This window comes from Callithrix jacchus, chromosome 1, assembly GCF_049354715.1.
Source record: "Callithrix jacchus isolate 240 chromosome 1, calJac240_pri, whole genome shotgun sequence".
In the NCBI taxonomy this organism is placed as follows: domain Eukaryota; kingdom Metazoa; phylum Chordata; class Mammalia; order Primates; family Cebidae; genus Callithrix; species Callithrix jacchus.
In genome coordinates, this window is record NC_133502.1 from 187883102 (window position 1) to 187902734 (window position 19633).

Genomic DNA, 19633 nt, shown 5'->3' on the forward strand with positions numbered 1-19633 from the left:
AATGCCCATTGATAATAGACTGGATTGGAAAAATGTGGCACATATACACCATGGAATATTATGCAGCAATCAGAAATGATGAGTTCGTGTCGTTTGTAGGGACATGGATGAATCTGGAGAACATCATCCTCAGCAAACTGACACAAGAACAGAAAATGAAACACCGCATATTCTCACTCATAGGTGGGTGATGAAAAATGAGAACACATGGACACAGAAAGGGGAGTACTAAACACTGGGGTCTACTGGGGGGGAAAAGGGGAGGGCCAGTGGGAAGGGGAGGTGGGGAAGGATAGCCTGGGGAGAAATGCCAAATGTGGGTGAAGGGGAGAAGGAAAGAAAAGCACACTGCCATGTGTGTTCCTACGCAACTGTCTTACATGCTCTGCTCATGTACCCCAAAACCTAAAATCCAATAAAAAATTAAAAAAAAAAAAAAAAAAGGAATAAATTTCTGTGTTTCCCTTTATTCATTGCACTCTCGTGGCACAATGGCTAGCGAGGGAACCTTTCCTGCAGCCCAGGAAGTAAACACTGCGTCACTGAAAGATCCTTTGTCTCAGTGCTAATTTTTCTTTGCAGCACCGAGCATCTATTTCCAACAACCAAGTACTCAGAAACTCAGCCTGGCCGCCAGCCTTATGCTTCCTCCCATAGCCCTGCACCACCTGCCCTCACCGCCACACTGCTCTCTCCTGCAGGCTGGATTCTCATTCCGCCCTACTCCTCCCTGTCTGGTGCCTTTGCTCTAGCTCTTCCCTCTTTCTCCCAGTGGTGAACTCCTGATTGACCTCCAAGGCCCTGCTCAAATGTTGTTTTTTTCTGAAAACTCCGGAACATGTCCCCGCTGAACTCACACTAGCAGTCCATCACTCCAGGGAGGCTCAGGGAGGCTCAGCCTGTCTCCAGCACAGTCACCTCTCCAGGTGAAGTGGTCCCAGCTGTGGCCTGACGTGGCCTGGTTCCCTCTTGGAGCAGAGTCAACCATGGCTTCTAACTGCCGCCTGCAGCTGGGGCCAGCCCCCGCCCACACTGGAAACAGCCTGGGGTGCCTGACCCCAGGTGGGTGAGCCTGTGCAGGCCCACGGTCTCTGAGGCAAGGATGCTGACCCTGGTGTGGGATCAGCAAAGCCCGGTACCACCCACCTCTGCAGGAGGGGAGGCTGGGCTGGCCTGTCCCAGGGGTGCCTTCTTCACCCACTGCCCACAGGTAGGCTGCCCTTCACTCCCAGGTCAAGGTAGGTATAGGTGTGCAGCTAAGAGATGCAGATGCTCCCACCTCTTCCAAAAATGACCCATCCAGGCTGTGGGCCAAGCATTCAGTCCCCAAACACCATGCCACACTTCCTCCAGGCACGGATGGAGGACCTGGTCCTCCAGGAGCCCACATGAGAAGGCACTGATATGTGCCATGTGATTAAAACAGTAACATAGGGTTGGGCACATTGGCTCATGCCTGTATTCCCAGTGCTTTGGGAGGCTGAGGTGGGCAGATCACCTGAGGCCAGGAGTTCGAGACAAGCCTTGGCAACATGGTGAAACCCTGTCTCTACCAAAAAATACAAAAATCAACCAGGCATGGTGATGTGTGCCTGTAGTCTCAGCTATTTGGGAGGCTGAGGCAGGAGAATTGCTTGAACCCAGGAGGTGGTGGTTGCAGTGAGCCGAGATCATGCCACTGAACTCCAGCCTGGGCAACAGAGCGAGACTCCGTCTCATAAATAAATAAGATAGTGATGAAAACGATCACAGAAGTAACCATTGTTTGTGTGCTTATCCAGTGCTGGGCACTGTTTCAAACACCTACTTGCATTAACTCTAATCCTTATCGGTCCTATGGAGTAAGTAGTGTTATCACCCCCATTTGATGGGTGAGCAAACTGAGGCACAGATTAGTTACATTATCCAGGGTCTCCAGCCAAGACGTGCTGGAGCCAGAATTGGAGCCCAGGCAGCCCTCATCACCATGAACCCAAGTGCGTGCTTAGGGCTTTACAGTTCGTAAAGCACTTTTTAACTGATTGATCAGGGGAGGAAGGAGGAGGGGGTATGTTTGGGCAGGCTGTAGTAATAGGAAAGGCTTGGAGAGTGGGTGAGCCGGGGGAAGCTCAGTGGTGCTGGCTGGAGCTGGGGGATGGCTGCTGCAGGTGAGGGAGCATTCCAGGTGGGAGCTTCCATGGCAAGGCTAGAGGTATGGAGTCATGGGGCAGAGATGGCGCAGGTGTGTTTGGGCCTGCGGGAAGGCTTGGGAGCAGCCTCCTCCAGGGAGAGAGGTGGAGAGAGGACTTGAGTGACAGCATAGGGCCAGGACAAGAACATGCCCAACTTCCAGGGCTTCCCTTTGCCTGAGTCCTACATTGCCCCAGTGCCCAGATCTGCTGGTGGCTCCCGAAGCTTATTCAATGGGAACTGAGTGGGCACCTGCCAGCATGGGACCAGTCCCCTGGCAGGGCACAAAGATAGGAACTCTCCATCACATTTGCACCCTCCAGGGCTTTCCCAGGGTTCTAGGCTGCCCCTTGTCTGGAATCCCTCTATTCCACGGCCTCCATGCTAATCCCATGGGTCCCCCGTGGAATCCTGGGCACACGTAGCACTTTCCCACCTCTGTGCCTTGGTTTTTAAACACCCTCCTCCAATCTCTGCCTCCTCGATTCCTCCCTTTGAGGCTCTGCCCAAACTCCTCCTCCAGTCCGCTTTCTCCGACCTGCCTCTAGTGAGCCTGCTGCTCTGAATTCCTGCAGCCCGGGTGCCCTTTCTGGGGTGAGTGCAGTGAAGGAAGGCCTGAACAGCAGCTCACTGTCACAGCCCACAAGGCTCCCACTGAATGTCTCTCCTTCCCTTGGGCCATCGCAACTGCTGCTCCCTCCAGGATGAAGCCCAGACACCTCTCCTGCCCTAACTCTTTGCCAAACATTCTATTCTCTATCTCAGTCTGAATGATTTTTCTTTCTTTCTTTTTTTTTTTTTTTAAAGCTTTTATTTTAGGTTTTGGGAGTACATGTGAAAGTTTGTTACACAGGGAAACTCATGTCATGGGGGTTTGTTATACAGATTATTTCATCACCCAGGTATAAAGCCCAGTACCCAACAGTTATCTTTTCTGCTCCTCTCCCCTCTCCCGCCCTCCACCATCTGATAGTCCCCGTGTGTGTTGTTCCCCTCTATGTGTCCATGTGTTCTTATCATTTAGCTCTACTTATAAATGAAAACATTGGTTTTCTGTTCCTACATTAGTTTGCTGAGGATGATGGCCTCCAGCTCCATCCATGATCCTGCAAAAGACAGGATCTCATTCTTTTTCATGGCTGCATAGTATTCCATGGTGTATGTGTACCACATTTGCTTTATTTGATCCACCATTGATGGACATGTAGCTTGGTTCCATGTCTTTGTTATTGTGAATAGTGTTTCAACAGACATTTGCGAGCATGTCTTTATGGTAGAATGTCAGTCTCATTTTTCTACTTTCCCTCAGTCCCCTGCCTGTTTCCTCTTGTCTTAATTTGGACAACTTGCTCCTTGGATAAACCCTACTGTGTACCAGGCTTTGTGCTGGGCACCAGATATACAAAGGAGAGTCTGTTTTCTTTTTTTTTTTTGAGACGGAGTTTCACTGTTGTTACCCAGACTGGAGTGCAATGGCAAGGCTCACTGCAACCTCCGCCTCCTGGGTTCAAGCAGTTCTCCTGCCTCAGCCTCCCGAGTAGCTGGGACTACAGGCATGCACCACCATGCCCAGCTAATTTTTGTATTTTTAGTAGAGACGGGGTTTCACCTTGTTGACCAGGATGGTCTCGACCTCTTGACCTCGTGATCCACCCACCTCGGCCTCCCAAAGTACTGGGATTATAGGCGAGAACCACCGCACCCGGCCAGGAGAGTCTGTTTTCTAGGTCAATAGAATGCTTTGTGTGTGCAGGGGTGACTTTTTTTTTCTAGTAGTTTCAACCTATCAATTGCTTAATTTCCCCAAGTGTTACTGATTTCACAGCAGCTCTTCATCATTCAGTAGTTTCTCAGTCAAATGGCACCCCTGGAGCATTCTTGGAAAAGGTCATTATGTGCTGACTTAGTCCAATTTCCTTGACTTACAGGTGGGGGAACTAGAACCCAGAGAGAGGTAGTCACTTGCCCCATGCCTCCTGGCAGAGTCCAGGATCCATGTACCTTGGAGTCTTTGGTCAGGGTGGAGATGCTCTTGGGAAATCCTGGCATGTTAGAAGCCAGGTGCAACCACCAGGATACAAAGAAGAGGTATAGGTCAACAGGGAGCAGGTCTGCCTGCTACCAAGGCCTAGGTGACTGCCAGCCATCTCTTCTTTCTCTTCTTCCTTGCCTTCCTCTTTCTTCTCTGAAGGTCTGGACCATGTGGCTTGTTGACCTCGTCATGGGTTGAAACCACAGCCTCTCCCCAGACACAAAGATTTCCAGATAACTGTTCTCCTCTGCTGCTCCCCACCACACTGATGGTCCTCCTCACTAATGGCCAAGACAAGCTGCCCTGTTTGATTTTCTGTTCTTATGCCAGTTTGCTGAGAATGATGGTTTCCAGATTCATCCATGTCCCTACAAAGGACACAAACTCATCGTTTTTTATGGCTGCATAGTATTCCGTGGTATATATGTGCCATATTTTCTTTGTCCAGTCTATCGTCGATGGGCATCTGGGTTGGTTCCAGGTCTTTGCTATTGTAAACAGTGCTACAATGAACATACATGTGCATGTGTCTTTATAATAAAATAATTTATAATCCTTTGGATATATACCCAGTAATGGGATTCCTGGGTCAAATGGAATTTCTATTTCTAGGTCCTTGAGGAATTGCTACACTGTCTTCCACAATGGTTGAACTAATTTACACTCCCACTGTGTAAAAGTGTTCCTATTTCTCCACATCCTCTCCAGCATCTGTTGTCTACAGATTTTTTAATGGTCGCCATTCTAACTGGCATGAGATGGTATCTCAATATGGTTTTGATTTGCATTTCTCTAATGACCAGGGATGATGAGCATTTTTCATATGTTTCTTGGCCTCATAAATGTCTTCTTTTGAAAAGTGTCTGTTCATATCCTTTGCCCACTTTTGAATGGTTTTGTTTTTTTCTTGTAAATCTGTTTTAGTTCTTTGTAGATTCTGAATATTAGCCCTTTGTCAGATGGGTAGATTGCAAAATTTTTTCCCCGTTCTGTTGTTTTTTTTTTCTTTAATGATAATCTGTCTCAATCTGTCACCCAGGCTAGAGTGCAGTAAGATGATCACAGCTCACAGCAGCCTCAAACTTGTGGGCTCAAGCGATTCTCTCACTTCAGCCTCCCGAGTAGCTGACACTACAGGCACGTGCCACTGCACCCAGCTAATTATTTTATTTTTTTGTAGAGACAAGGTTTCACTTTGTTGCCCAGGCTGGTCTTGAAGTCCTGGGCTCAAACGATCTTCCCACCTCCGCCTCCCAAAGTGTGGGGATTACAGGTGTGAGCCACCTCACCCAGCTTCTTCCAACTTTCAAGGACCTTGTGATTATACTGGGTTCACCCAGAAAATCTGGAGTGATCTCCTATATTAAGATACTTAATTTAATCAGATCTGCAAAGTCTCCTTTGGCATATAAAATCCCCAGGTTCTGAGTAGTAGGATGTGCACATCGCTGAGGGTCATTATTCTGTCTTCCATATAATGTTGGTTCTCCTCTGGGAGCTCAGAACATCCAGTTTTTGGTGATGATAACTTTGATTATCAGCTATGGCTCTACAGCAGGGTCAATCCACTGAGACCTGTATTGACTTTTGTAATTAACAGTAATTTGTTAGGGCAGTATCTTGAAACTATGTGAATATCCTGTCCATGCTCCCTACCTGGTTCAGCTTCTATTGACAAGTCTCTGTAACCCACTTATTACTAAGAATCTTGAAAATGTTGATTTTCCATTTCCCTATTTTCTTTCTCTTTCTTTCTTCCTTTCCTTCTTTCTTTCCTACTTGCTTTTCCCCTTCCTTCATTTTCTTTTCCTTCTCTTCTCTTTTTTTTCTTTTCTTCACAGACTCTTGCTCTTTCACCCAGGCTGGAGTGAGGTGTCACAATCTTGGTTCACTGCAATCCCTGCCTCCTAGATTCCAACAATTCTCCTGCCTCAGGCTCCCAAGTAACTGGGATTACAGAAACGTGCCACCATGCCTGGCTAGTTTTTGTATTTTTAGTAGAAATGGGGTTTTGCCATGTTGGCCAAGCTGGTCTCGAACTCCTAACCTCGGATGATCCACCTGCCTCGGCCTCCAAAAGTGCCTCACAGGTGTGAGCCACTGTGCCCAGCCTAGAGAGTGTTTTTAAAATATTTGCATAAATGCCAGGGTGCAGTAAACCTTGTTCTGCATTTACCTGCATGTCCCAGACCCTCTGATAGTATGTGGAAGGCCCCACTGTGTTTCCCTCACACATTTCCCTCTCAGGGGCTTGTCTATGACCACGGCCTTGGCAATGCCACCATCAGCCTCCTCTTCCATTTCACCTTGTGGATCCACCGGAGGATTTCTTGTGGGTACTTCATTTCATCTGTTACCCAAGCTTCATTTCCAGAACAGCTGTCCAGGTGACTGGGTTGTGGGTGAGTTCTCTCAGAGGCTCTTCCTGGCTGTGGGAGTGCCTTGGCCTCTCCAGGACTCAGAATCCAACCCCCTCACCCCCCACAGGCCACTGCCCTGGTCCCTATTCACACACCTGGCACAGAGAGGGAGTGGTTGACCGCTGCCAGGATCCCACTGTCCCTGCTGGAGGGCCTGCCCCAGGGCTGAACAGTTGCTGGTGGGTCTGGTGGGATTTGGCGGTACAGCCAGGAGAACAGAAAGGACTCTGTAGGTCCTCACGCCTCCTCACACTGGGCTGAAAAAGTGCTGCCAGAGAGAGCCAGGAGGCTGGGAAAACCCACATCGATGCGGGCTGGGGCTGGCCCAAAAAGACCTCCCTTTCCTCCAGGCCCCTCCCTGGACCCAGCACAGCTGCAGACTGAAGCCTGGTTTGACTCCAAAGGCCAGGTGTCCTGGGTCCTACCCTGCCCCTGGCTGCCACCATCCTGGGTCCCACTCTGCCACTGGCCGCCACCATCCTGGGTCCCACTCTGCCACTGGCTGCCACCATCCTGGGCTTCGCCTCCGTTTCATAATGAGGGCTGGAATAACAATTGCCCAGACTACCAGAGATCAGGCCAAGATTTGGTCCCACTCCCCTGCCCTGTCACCCAGAAATCTGTGACCCGTTGCGGATCCGGGGCGGCGCGTGGGGGCGGTGCCAGGGTATATACAGCGCTTGGGTACCTCTAGGGCTCACCTGGCGCACACTTGGAGTGGGGGGGCTGGTCGCGACCGGGGACTTCCTTGGCTGGGGCACAAGAGACGCAGCCCGGGGGCGGCGCAGGGCGCACCAGCCCCAGCCCGGCTCCCGCCAGAGCCCACATTTAGGCCCAGCCCGGTCCAGCGCCGCATCCCCGCCCCATCCCCGACCACCTAGTGAGCCTTCCTCGTCCGGATCACTCCACCGGGTGCCCCCGCCATGGGCTTCTTGGAGGAGGAGGGCAGCTGGAACCTGTCCTTCTCCGGCGCTGGCTTCCTGGGTCTCTACCACGTGGGCGCCACCCAGTGCCTGCGCCAGCGCGCCCCGCGCCTCCTCCAGGGCGCCCGCCGAATCTACGGGTCCTCGTCTGGGGCGCTCAACGCACTCAGCATCGTCTGCGGCAAGTCGGTCGGTGGGTCCTTGACCGCAGGAGCGAAGAAGGGTGAATCCTCACCTTAAGGGAAGAGGATTCTGGACGAGACAGGGTGGGACCCCAGAGGTGCTGGTACCTGGCGCTGTGGCCGGCGCCCTGTACCGCTGGCACAGCCCGATTTAATCCCATGAGAACACCGAGGTCTCGGGACTAGGTAACCCCCATTTCCAGAGGAGGGATCGTGGTTCAGAGGCAGAAACTCTGTTTCCCACGTCGACTGGGGGGCAAAAGGTGAACGGAACATTTGAATCCAGGGCCGAGCCCAGAAATTCTGAGCTGGAGTGAGGAGGATCCGGCTCCTATTGCACCTAGGAGGGCGGTGGGGGTGTGGAGGGGAGGGGCTGGCAGGACCCACGCGCTGAAGCCTCCTCTTCCCCGCCCCCCTGTAGACTTCTGCTGCACCCAACTCCTGGGCATGGTCAGGCAGGTGGAGCAGCTGAGCCTCGGCATCCTGCACCCGGCCTACGCGCCCATCGAGCACATCAAGCGGCAGCTGCAGGACTCTCTGCCCCCCGACGCCCACGTCCTGGCCTCCCAGCGGCTGGGCGTCTCGCTGACCCGCTGGCCCGACGGCCGCAACTTCATAATCACCGACTTTGCCACCCGCGATGAGCTCATCCAGGTGGGCAGTGCCGGGACCCAGGGCCCGGCGGGGTGGGCGGGCTCCATCCAGTCCAGACTGACTTCTAGGTACTTCCCAGGCAGATGTGTTCGCTGGGCACGGAAGGAGGGAGGGAGGGAGGGCCAGCCTGTCTATAGACGAGGAAACTGAGGCACACAGAGGATCGGCAGGGTGGGGCTGGAGACTTCCGGTCTTGCTGCACACAGAAGGGTCTGGCTGGAGCCCGGCAGAGTCAGGCTGCTGAGTGAAGGGACTGCTCTTTCCAGAGAGCAGCTGCCCAGCCCCCGCCCCACCCCATCCTCCAGGTGATTTTTGGCAGTAGGCATTTACTGAATGTCTGTTATGTGCCAGTCACTGTTCTAGGCGCTGTGACTGTAACAGGGAGCAAAACAGAAAGAAGCCCTTGACTTCCTGGGGCTTCTATGCTCCTTGGTTCTGGGGGTGGGTGGTCTCCGTAATGAGCTCATCTCTAAGTAAGAGGTGAGGAACAAGGCAGTACTGAAATGAAGTAGGATGTCTGAAAAGATGCTTCGCATAGACCTTGACTCTATTGACATTTGCCGATAGTGTGCACAGGCAAGCGCACGTGCAGGCACACTGTGTGCCTGCACAGGCAAGCGCACGTGCAGGCACACTGTGTGACAACCAAAAGTGCCTCTGACATTGTTAAGTGTCCTGTGGGGGCGGGGGATAATCACTCCTAGTTGAGAACCACCAACCTAGAGCCTGCAAGCTTTTGAATATAGAACTTTGTCCAATGGAACACTTGGAAACATCCCAGCTCTCTCTGGGAGGTGCAGTACCCATCCTGGCTCTGACCAGGTGGAGATGCGCGAGTCTTGTTCCTGCAGATGAATAATAGGGACAGCAGCCAGTGTGTACTGAGCACCTACTATGTGCCAGGCCCCGCCCCAACTGCTACACAGGCAAGGATTCTGGGCCACTCTTTGGGGTCCACGGCTGGCTTCCTCAGGAGCCTGTGGACACTCGCCTGCAGCAAGCACTGGGCCTCCTTCCTTGCACACCCACGGAAAGAGGAGGTGGGCACTAAGACAGAAGGGTCCAAGACAGAGGTGCTCCGATCCCTGCTTCCCTGGGAGAGCTTGGCTGGGAGGTTATGCCTCAGCTTCCTCTTCTGGATGCGGGACTGATGACACTTCCTTTGCAGGCTGCTGGGATTAGAAACCGTGCCCAGAGGAGGTTCTGAATGCAAGGAGCATGCACAGTTGTGTTCCTGCTGACTGTTCTCTTCCTAGGTGTTGGTCTGCAGTATATACTTTCCTTTCTATTGTGGGGTGATTCCCCCGGAGTTCAGAGGGGAGGTGAGTGCACTTTGGAATCCCGTCCTTGCTCTGGGCAGCCTGGGGTGCACACTGTGGAGAAGGGCTTGGGTGGAGGAAACCCTAGCAGCTCAAAGGCTCAAGAGGCAGGGTCCACCTGGCACCGTGTGGGGCACGATCCCCAGCCATGAGCACCTACTGTGTGCCAGGCCCTCCCCCTGGCTCCTGGAGATCATTCAGCCTTCTGGGCTGGAGTGGCCCTGGTGACTCAGGGGCACCTAGAGGATCATCCGCTGTAGCCAGTGTGGGAGGCATTCTGAGAGGGCAGCACCACCCACCTGTCCCCCACAAATTACAGCGATACATCGATGGGGCTCTGAGCAACAACTTGCCCTTTGCGGACTGCCCCTTTACCATCACCGTGTCACCCTTCCACGGGACAGTGGACATTTGCCCCCAGAGCACCTCTGCCAACCTGCATGAGTTGAATGCCTTCAATGCCAGCTTCCAAATCTCCACCGAGAACTTCTTCCTGGGATTCATATGCCTTGTGCCCCCCAACCCTGAGGTACGTCCAGCCCTGTGAAGGTGTTAGAGGCTTGGCCAAGGTCAAGGGCCCCATGAGTCAGATTCTGTGTGCCCCTAACCCCCGCCACCCCCCAAGCCTCAAGTTACAACATATGTCTCAAGTCTCACAGCCAAGGATGGCCTGGATCCTAAGCCTGGGGTTCAGGTGTGTCCTTGCTGTTCTTGCCTCCATGAGCCAGTGCTGAGTGAGGACTGGCCTCTGGTTGAGGGGACACACTTGCGCCAACTCTGCTGAGCCGGTGGTCTTTGGGCAGGGCCTTCGCCTGTGCTCCCCTAGGCCAGGGTCTGCGGGCAGGTAGTGTTATCATTTCCATTTCTCAAGGAAGGACACAATGGCTCAAAGAGGTTAAGCAACTTGTTCAAAGTCACACAGCCTGGAAGCAGCAAAACCATGGCTCAGGCCCATGCTCTTGACCACTGCCCTTGACTGTGCCCAAATTACTATCCATTATGGAGGCAAGGCACAAGTGCAAAGAAAACAACAAATGAGGCTTGTTCTTAACCCCTTGGTATTTCTTGAAAATGAATAATTTGACAACTGTTGAAACACATTCCTCCTGATGGGGTGTGGTGGCTCACACCTGTAATCCCAGCACTTTGGGAGGCTGAGGCAGGCAGATCACTTAAGGTCAGGTGTTTGAAACCAGCCTGACCAACATGGTGAAACCCTGTTTCTACTAAAAATACAAATATTAGCTGGGCATGGTGGTGCATGCCTGTAATTCCCGCTACTGGGGAGGCTGAGACAGGAGAATCACTTGAACGTGGGAGGCAGAGGTTGTAGTGAGTCGAGATTGTGCCACTGCACCGCAGCCTGGGTAACAGAGCAAGACTCTGTCTCAAAAAAACAAAGCAACACACACACACACACACACACACACACACACACACACGCACGCTCTGGCTCTCTCTCTCCTCTGCCCAACCACACCCTGGCTCCTCCCCGCCCCTCCTACCTCTCACATTTGTGTAGTGCTTTCTAAGTCATGAGACAAGGTCATGTTCATTTCCTCTGGTCCTCCCCACACCCCTGGGTGGGCAGAAAATCCCAGCCCCATTTTCTAGATAAGTAAACTGAGGCACTCAGAGAGTTGGCACTTCCATGCTGAGGTCTCACAGCAAGGATGAGGGGGTACAGCGCCCTTTGCCAGAGGTGGGGCTTTAATCAGACAGGTAGGTGGGGCTCCTAGTTTCTCAGCCCGTCTCAGTCTGGTCCTGAAAGTGAACATCAAAGGGGCAAAGGGAACCCCCATCCACTCCCCTACAAGAGGCCAGATGAAGTCCTAGCCATCCCAGGCCTTGTTATCCCATCTTCCAGAGGAGGAAACTGAGGCAAGAGAGGGGAGGGGCTGGAGCAAGAGCAGCCAGGGGGATGCGATGCAGCTGCAGGGATGGAAACAGCCGAGCAGATCTGTTCTGCCTGCAGGCCTCTGGCCCTTCCTGCCCAACACTGGGGTCCCCAGGGGTCCATGAGCCCTGCTGAATGGTCGCTTGGGGAGAGGAGGCTGGGTTGGGATTGTCTCCAGTTGAAAACCAGTCTCTGGCATGTGATGTTGGCTTGAGGGGCAGGTCCAGGTCACCCTTGTCCTGTGTGTTGGCAGGTAGTGGCCGACAGCTGCAGACAAGGCTACCTGGATGCCCTGAGGTTCCTGGAGAGACGCGGTAGGTGGCAATCCCACAGCGGCCAGGGATCATGCCCACATGGTGCTGGGTGCACCTTGCCTCTTGGGCCTTTGAGCCATGACAGACCTGGGCTCACTCACTCTCGTCCTCAGCATCTGCTCTGTGCTGGACCTGAGCTGAGTACTGGGGACTCAGGAGAATCACACACGGGTTCTACTGCTGAGCAGCCAGCAGCCTGGTGCAGGGGACAGACCCAGAGAGAGACAACCCAGGGAAATGGGTGCAGGGATGAAGGGATGCTCAGGGCTGTGGGAGTCCAGAGGACTCAGCACTGGACTCAGCCTGGGGGTTGGGGGTAGGCAAGGAGGGCTTCCTGGAGGCAGTGACAGATACACTGAGTTTTGACTAGTTATGAGGACACCAGCAAGGCTGAAGATGCAAAGAAAGAGTGCGTTCTAAGCAGAGGGAAGAACAAGAGAGAAGGGGCAGAGGCAGGCACCTTGAGGGCACATAACTCAATATGGCAGGAGGGGTGTGTGTGTGTGTGTGTGTGTGTTCACAGGGCAGTGGGTGGGCCAGAGAGGTCTGGGCTGGAGAGCCTGGATGTCTCCACAGGACACTGCTCAAGCCCTGCATTACAACCAAAGACACATGAGCAGGAGGCATTTGCCCAGCGCTTAATACACGCCCAGATGCGGACTTAAGCTTTACGTATTGATCTTGTTTAATTCTCAGAGCCACTATATAAAGCAGGTCTTTCTTATCCTTTTTTAAAGAGAAGGAAACTGAGGCATAGGGCATTGGGTCACATAGCTTGCAGGTGGTGGAGCCAGAATTTGAACCCTGGATTGTGTCTCTGGGATCTGGGTTCTGATGAGCCACTCAAAAGTGGGCAGGGAGCAGGGCAGAGCAGGGCCGGGGGGAAGGCAGGAGGCAGTCACTGCGAATAAGCCGTGGGTCTATCCCACAGCATAGTGGATCCCAGGAACTGGGTTTGGGCACTGAGGAATGTGGGCAGCCTGGGGAACCTTGGGGAGGCTCAGATGCCCGCCTTGTCCTATCCTCTCCCTTCCCTGACCCAGGACTCACCAAGGAACTGGTGCTATGGACACTGACATCTAAGGAACCCCCAGCCCCAGCTGATGGGGGCTGGGATGCTGGCTGTGACCAACACCGGAAGGCGGGCCTGTCTCTCAACTGGAAAGTGCCCCACGTGCAAGTCAAGGACGTGCCCAACTTTGAGCAGCTCTCGCCAGAGCTGGAGGCTGGTATGGACTCTTCCTGCATTTGCTTACCTGCCAGGGCCCTGCACTCAGGGGCCCGGGGTCAGGGACCCTGCCTTGAAGGCACTTGTGGTCTGGAAGAGGACAGGACTCATTTACTGAGCACCAACTAAGTGCCAGGTGTGGTACTATGGGCTTTTAACATGTGGCATCATTCATTCCTCACCACAACCCTGGGCCTAAGCATTATTTGTACCCACTTCACTGATGAGGAAACAAAGCTGAGAAAGGAAGGGACTCACCAAGCACTCAGAGCCTGCTGTTGGGGGACCTGAACCCAAGCGTGTGCCAGCGAAAGCCAGGTCTTTGCCCACTGCCCAGGAAAGGGCAGGACATGTTGAGGGACACAGGAGAGGCACACACAGAGGGTCTGGATTCCCCAGATGAAAATGAACTCATTTCATCCTTCCAATAACCATCCAAGGATAGTACAGAATTGTTCCCATTGTACAGATGAGGAAACCACAGCACAGATAAGTTAAGCAATTTGCCCAAGGTCACACAGTAGCAAATGGCAGAACCAAGGGTTCTACTCGGAACCATTTAGTCCGTTCTCCTGCTCTGTGACTAAATGTCACAACTGCAACAACAGGAAAGTACAAGGTCCCATAGGCACATGTAATGATGGTGGGGGGTGAGTTTGAGTGCCACCTAAGTGAAGCTGGAAAGATGGCCAGGCCAAGAGGCAGAAGAGCATCGGGCAGAGGGCACGATGCATGCAAAGGTCCTGGGGCTGGGGACGAGAGATGGAAGGTCTCTGTGGCTGCAGCGTGGTAACTGAGGGGCAGGCAGCAGAGGTCAACTTGGGAGGCTGGCAGTGTGGGCAGGTGGCCTCAAAAGCTGTGGGAGGAGGGAATGAGGTGGTGGTGGGTCGGGGAGGGGTGGACCCAGCAGGGTGGGAAGAGGCTGAAGGAGAGTGATGGCGGTCAAGGCCAGAGCAGGGAGAGTGGGGTGAGCAAGGGGATGAGGAGGGCGCCCCCTTCCATGCCGGACACCACACAAGGACATGCAGAAATGGGCGTGGACCTATGCTGAGCCTCTGAGGTCCAAGTTTGGGATTCCAGAACCCAGCAGTATCCCCGCAGCTACATGGGGGCACCAGAGAACTCCCTCGGGTGGAGTCCTGGGCGCTCTGCCCTGTGCCAGCTGGGGAGGGAATTGTGAATGTCATCCCTAATCCTCACCTTCCTGCCCAGGGAGGAAAGTGCTGCCAGGATGGCAAGTTTACAGAGGAGGAAGCTAGGACTTGTCCCAACACACTCGGCAGGTAGATGTGGAGCAGGGTCTCTGGCCTGTGCTATCTTTGAATCCTCAAATGCCCCGTCTCCAGAGGGCAGTGGCCAGAGTGGATGTGGTGGCCTGAGCTGTGTCTGGAGGCTGGGATTTCGGCTCTGGCTCCATCTCAGCCCAGATGCTGGTCCCTTCCACTCGGTCAGGTCAGTGAATAAAGGACCCAGGAGACAGTTGTTGTGGTCACAGTTGCAGCTGTGTTTATTAAAAATACTGATGATGTGTTACTGTTATTGAGGGACGGTGGTGACAGCATCTGTCCCAACCTAGCAGGCCACAGACTTCCCGGAGGGGTAGGAGAGGTAGAAAGAGCTCAGGAGCCTGACAGTCCTAAAGTCCATCCTGGCCCTACCACTTCCTGTTGATGGTCCTTAGGCAAGTCACTGCTCCACTCTGAACCTCAATCTCCTCGTCTATGAGAGGGCAGACACCACTTGTCTCATGGACGACCATGAGGGCAGAGCCTGCCGGCCCGTGGGAAGGGCTTGGCCAGTGTTGCTTCTTTATCTGCAGAAGGTGAAGGGTGCAGTCTCTCACTGTGTGGGATGGGGAGCTCAGGCTGCCAGCCCACGCACTCCAGGTGAGCAGGGCCGTGCTGGGGCTTCTCTTGCAGCACTGAAGAAAGCGTGTAAAAGGGACTGCAGCCTGTGGGCCCGCTTCTGCCGGTCAGGGCCTGGGCAGGTGCTGACCTACCTGCTGCTGCCCTGCACACTGCCCTTCGAGTACGTCTACTACCGGAGCAGAAGGTAAGGCTAGGCCAGGGGGCTGGAAAGGGCCTGGCTTGTGACTGGGGTTGTGGTGGAGACCGGTGCCCATGGCAGGAGGGGCGGCCAGCACACTGGGTGGGCAGTGTGCAAAACAAGACTGATGGGGAAGTGGCATGGGGGCAAAACGAGACTGGTGGGGAAGTGGCATCGGAAGCCAGGGCACTCCTGGTTGCAGGAGGGGTCTCCCAGCCACACTGTCTCTGTGACCTTTGCCCATTGCTCCACCCAGCAGAGTCTCAGATTGGCTATGTGGCTGAGGCTGGGTCTCTTGACCTCTCTGGGTTACAGGTTTCCTTCCTTCCTTCCTTCTTTCCTTCCTGATTCCCTCCCTCCCTCCCGTCCTTCCCTCCTGGTTTCCTTCCTTTCTCCCTTCCTTCTTTCCTTCCTGATTCCCTCCCTCCCTCCCGTCCTTCCCTCCTGGTTTCCTTCCTTTCTCCCTTCCTTTTGGTAGAGTCTCACTCTGTTGCCCAGGCTGGAGTGCAGTGGCACCATCTCAGCTCACTCCAACCTCCGCCTCCCAAGTTCAAGTAGTTCTCCTGCCTCAGCCTCCTGAGTAGCTGGGACTACAGGCTCACGCCACCACCCCTGGCTAAGTTTTGTATTTTTAGTAGAGACAGGGTTTCGCCAGGTGGGTCAGGCTGGTCTCAGGTGATGCATCTGCCTTGGCCTCGCGAAGTGCGGGGATTCTAGGCATGGTATTCCAGGTTCCTTTTCTATAAAACATGGCCCTTCCAAGTCAGACCCGCTGTGGTTAGGCCCTCAGCAACATCCTAGCTTGCTGGGTCACATGTCCTTCTGCGTCATGAATGAACAGCGTTAGCTGTTCATTAATTCTACCAGCAGTTGCTGAGGACCTCTCAGGGGCCATGGCAGCAGCACTGACGAAGACCCAGCTCCTGGCTTGGTGGTGCTCACAACTCACAAATTATCACACACTCACCTGTAACTACAGCTCCGCCTAGAGGTTACCTGGGAGTAGTCTGCACTGGCTTTCAGCTGGCACAGCTCCATCTTGGGGCTCTCCTGCCAGGGAAGGCTGCCCAAGAGGAGGTGACTCTTGGGCTGTAATCTGAAGGATGAGTCAGTGTCCACCAGGCAAAGAGAACAAGGAGAACATTCTAGGTAGATGGAATAGCAGGTGTAAAGGTCCAGAGGCAGGAGGGAGACAGGCCTATTCTAGGAGCAGGAAGGCAGGTCAGTGAAGCTGGAGCCTCAGGAGCGTGCCATACAAGACGAGGCAGGGGAGGCTGGTGGGGCAGATGCACAGAGCTCTGGAGCCAGCCGAGCATGGTCTTTGTCTGGAGAGTGGTGGGAAGGCAGGGAGGTGTCCTGGGGAGATCCATATTTTTTTAAAATTCGTTGTTCTCTGGAAGAAGATCTATGACGATGAACCACAGGTCTGTCTCAATGTTGAGTTAATGACTGGGTCAGCCCTGCTGTTTAAATTACCAGTGGTCCAAAGCCAGGAGAGATATTTCTACTGAGATTCTCCTTGAGCTGAGCTGTTTAGGGAAAACACAAGTTGAAATCCAAAAGTATAAATGTAAAGTCCAACCTTTTCAGTTAAAAAAAATCCATTGTGTGAGCCCCAAAGGGGAGCCTGCCCAGACCACAGGGAAGTTTGCTCTCAGTGTTTTTCACAATACACATGTTCAACACATAGGTTGCATTAATAGAGGCAGGAGGTCCAGAAGATGGGAGGTGACAGTCCAGCTTATGTTTTGCCATCACAGCACGCTCTCTGGACTGCATGACTCGTTTGAGCTCTGGCGTAGGGGCCCCTCCAAGGGTGCTGTGGCACAGGTTGAGGCCAGTGTCTGAGGTGTCTAGTCAGGGCTTTCTCAGGCACACCCCGGCAGGGCTATGGCTCTGCAGACAGACTCATGCTCTCCTCTGTGCTGGGACAAGATGCAGTTCTGAGGACCCTGAATGTGTGGTTGGCTCCATCATGGGGCTGTTGGGGAACCACAGGGACATCATGAGCAAGAGGGAGATCTGTCACCTGTGTTTCTGGAGGTTCAGCAGCTTCTGAGAGGACAGCAGACGAAGGGGCATGGAGTAGGGAGGTTAGGGGCTGGCCTAGAGAAATGGACGCAGATAAGGAGGACATTAGGAACTACGGGCGAGGTGACTGACATTTGACAGGCAAAGATACAGAGACCCAGACAGGGTTCCTGACCTGCACAGGTCACCCAGCTGATGGGCAGGGAAGCTGGGCTGCACCTCCAAGCCAGCCTGACCCCAAAGGCCCCTCTCTATCCCTGCACTTCCTACTTATTCCCTCTGGAGTCAAGGACCCTAAGGCCTGGCTGCCAATGCCAAGTTCAAAGTCTGTTTCAAATCATTCTACCTCTGCGGGTGCCCTCGTGGCTCCAAAGCTGGCACTTCTTTCTCCCACCCAGGCAGCCCTCAGGTGCAGGGCCCCAGGTCTGCTCTGGGCCTGTGGGGAGGGTGGGCTCAGTGGGGCCACACCCTGAGCTCACCTGGGCAAAGCTGACCTGGCCCTTCCTCCAGGTTGGTGGCATGGCTGCCCGATGTGCCAGCTGATCTGTGGTGGATGCAGGGCCTGCTGAGGAGCGTGGCCCACAAGGTGTACTCCAGGACCAAAGCCCAGCTTCTTGGGTCCATCAGGTGAGGTAGACAGAGGACAGGGATGGAGGGAAGGTGGTCGTGCTGAGGGGAACACACCAGCTGCTTCCCTGGGCCCTGGGCAGGCCATCCATGCTGTCGGCCTGCCCACCTGCTTCCCTGTGTCCCTCTGGCCTACTCATGCAGGCATTGGCATGTGTGCTGGTCACTGCTGTGTGCGTGACCTGTGCTGGACGCCCTGACAGCCACCTGGGTCAGTCTGCATGACCTGCTGGGTACAGTCACTGAGCGGTCCATGGGACAGGTGCCTCGCTTGGCTTCACCAGATCCCTGCCTGTCCTCCTGCCCTTGTCCATCCCCATGTGACCTTGGGCGAGGCTGGCCCTGTGTGTGGTCTGGCCTGGGGTGGCCTGGTCCCTTTCCTCTGGCTGGCCCTCCTGACTTCAGGGGTCCCCAGCGACCCTCCTCCACCCATTCCACAGTCATCTGTTTAGCAGGGACATCAGTGCAGTCCTCTGGGGAGTGGGCATCCTGGGACCTTCCTGACACTTCCACCTCAGCCACATTGCTGCGCCTGCACCCACCTAGCTTTACCTGCCCTTTCTGAGCCCCAGGCATTCACCTGAGGCTTCTGTTCCCTCCACAGCCCTCTGGTCACTGGCGTCCCAGAAACAAGCTTCCTCCAACCCCAGATAGCTCCACAAACGGACCGCACTCTGGAGCTCGGGCCCACCCATCAAGCCTGAGGGGACTGAGCTAGGCCAGCCCAGTGAATTCTGCTCTGGCCTTTGTCCTGTGTGCCCACATCTGCCCCAGTGGGAAGAGGCCCCGTCAATCTCCATGGAGACCCTGCCACTTGGAGCTGGGTCCCTGGGGCACAGCCTGTCAGCATGGTCCCGGTCACCAGCCCTCCCTCTTGCCCCATCTCATCAGCGAGAGAAAGGAGGACAGCCACAGAGACACACATCTTCATTCCAGAATTTCCAGGCGGGGATACTAAGAGGGCAGCATTGCTGGGGAGAGGGGCTCCTGTTCTGCCACGTAGCTGCCCATGGAGCAACTTACAGAAGATGGAGAAAGTGCCCAAAGCCCCAGAGACCAGAGGAGCTAATTGAAACGATGGGCTGTGCTCCTCCCACAGACTCTTTGTCAGTCCTGCAGTGGCCCTTGTGGGTGACCCCTGGATCTGCCCCACTCAGGAAACCTTGACCTCTGACTTCTTATCAGGTCCAGAGGCTGGAAGGTCCCGGCAGGAAGTGGGAGGAAGAGGAGAGGGGGTCCAGGTCTTTTCAGGATCCCAGCTGCGGGTGCTTCTGTTAGGCCCAGTGGCCCCTGCTGCCACCACAGCCTTGTTCCTGTGGAAGGTCTATGAAATAGCCATGCCTCTACCTCAGTCCGAGAGGATGCCAGGGACACCAGGCCTCTGGCCTCTCCAGGAGTCACTGCTCTCCCCACCCACAGAGCAGGACCTATGCTGGGCCCCTGGCCAGGCCCTAAGGAGATGCTCAGGCTCAGTGGAGATTGGGAGGGTGGAGAGACCGAGGCATGAGTGAGAACAGGAAGCAAAGGAAGACAAGCGGGAACTAAAGAGAAAATGACAGGCCTGGGCAGCACAGCGAGACTCTGTCTCTAAAAACATAGTCAAACCTTAGCTGGGCACGGTGGCGCATGCCTGTAGTCCCAGCTATTTGGGAGGCTGAGGTTGGAGGATCGTTTGAGCCCAGGAGGTCGAGGCTGCAGTGAACTGTGATCATGCCACTGCACCCCAGTCCAGGCGACAAAGGGAGCCCCTTTCTCTAAATAAATAAACAAAAAGATACTAAGTCACTCATT

The 19633-nt window shown here is 54.3% G+C and overlaps 1 protein-coding gene across 2 annotated transcripts; it reads left to right on the forward strand.

The window, feature by feature from the left end:
- Positions 1-7320: 7320 nt before the first annotated feature.
- PNPLA5 (patatin like domain 5, triacylglycerol lipase) lies at positions 7321-19619 on the forward strand. Of its 2 annotated transcripts, none has more exons than XM_017964044.3 (9): positions 7321-7737; positions 8148-8380; positions 9637-9702; positions 10019-10228; positions 11850-11910; positions 12954-13139; positions 15058-15190; positions 17726-17842; positions 18447-19619. In XM_017964044.3, the coding sequence occupies exons 1-9, from the start codon at positions 7545-7547 to the stop codon at positions 18544-18546; spliced, it is 1299 nt and encodes a 432-aa protein (XP_017819533.1). In that variant the 5' UTR covers positions 7321-7544; the 3' UTR covers positions 18547-19619. The 2 variants fall into 2 exon arrangements, with proteins under 2 accessions (XP_017819533.1, XP_035121217.1); XM_035265326.3 differs by having other exon boundaries at positions 7675-7912.
- Positions 19620-19633: the final 14 nt, after the last annotated feature.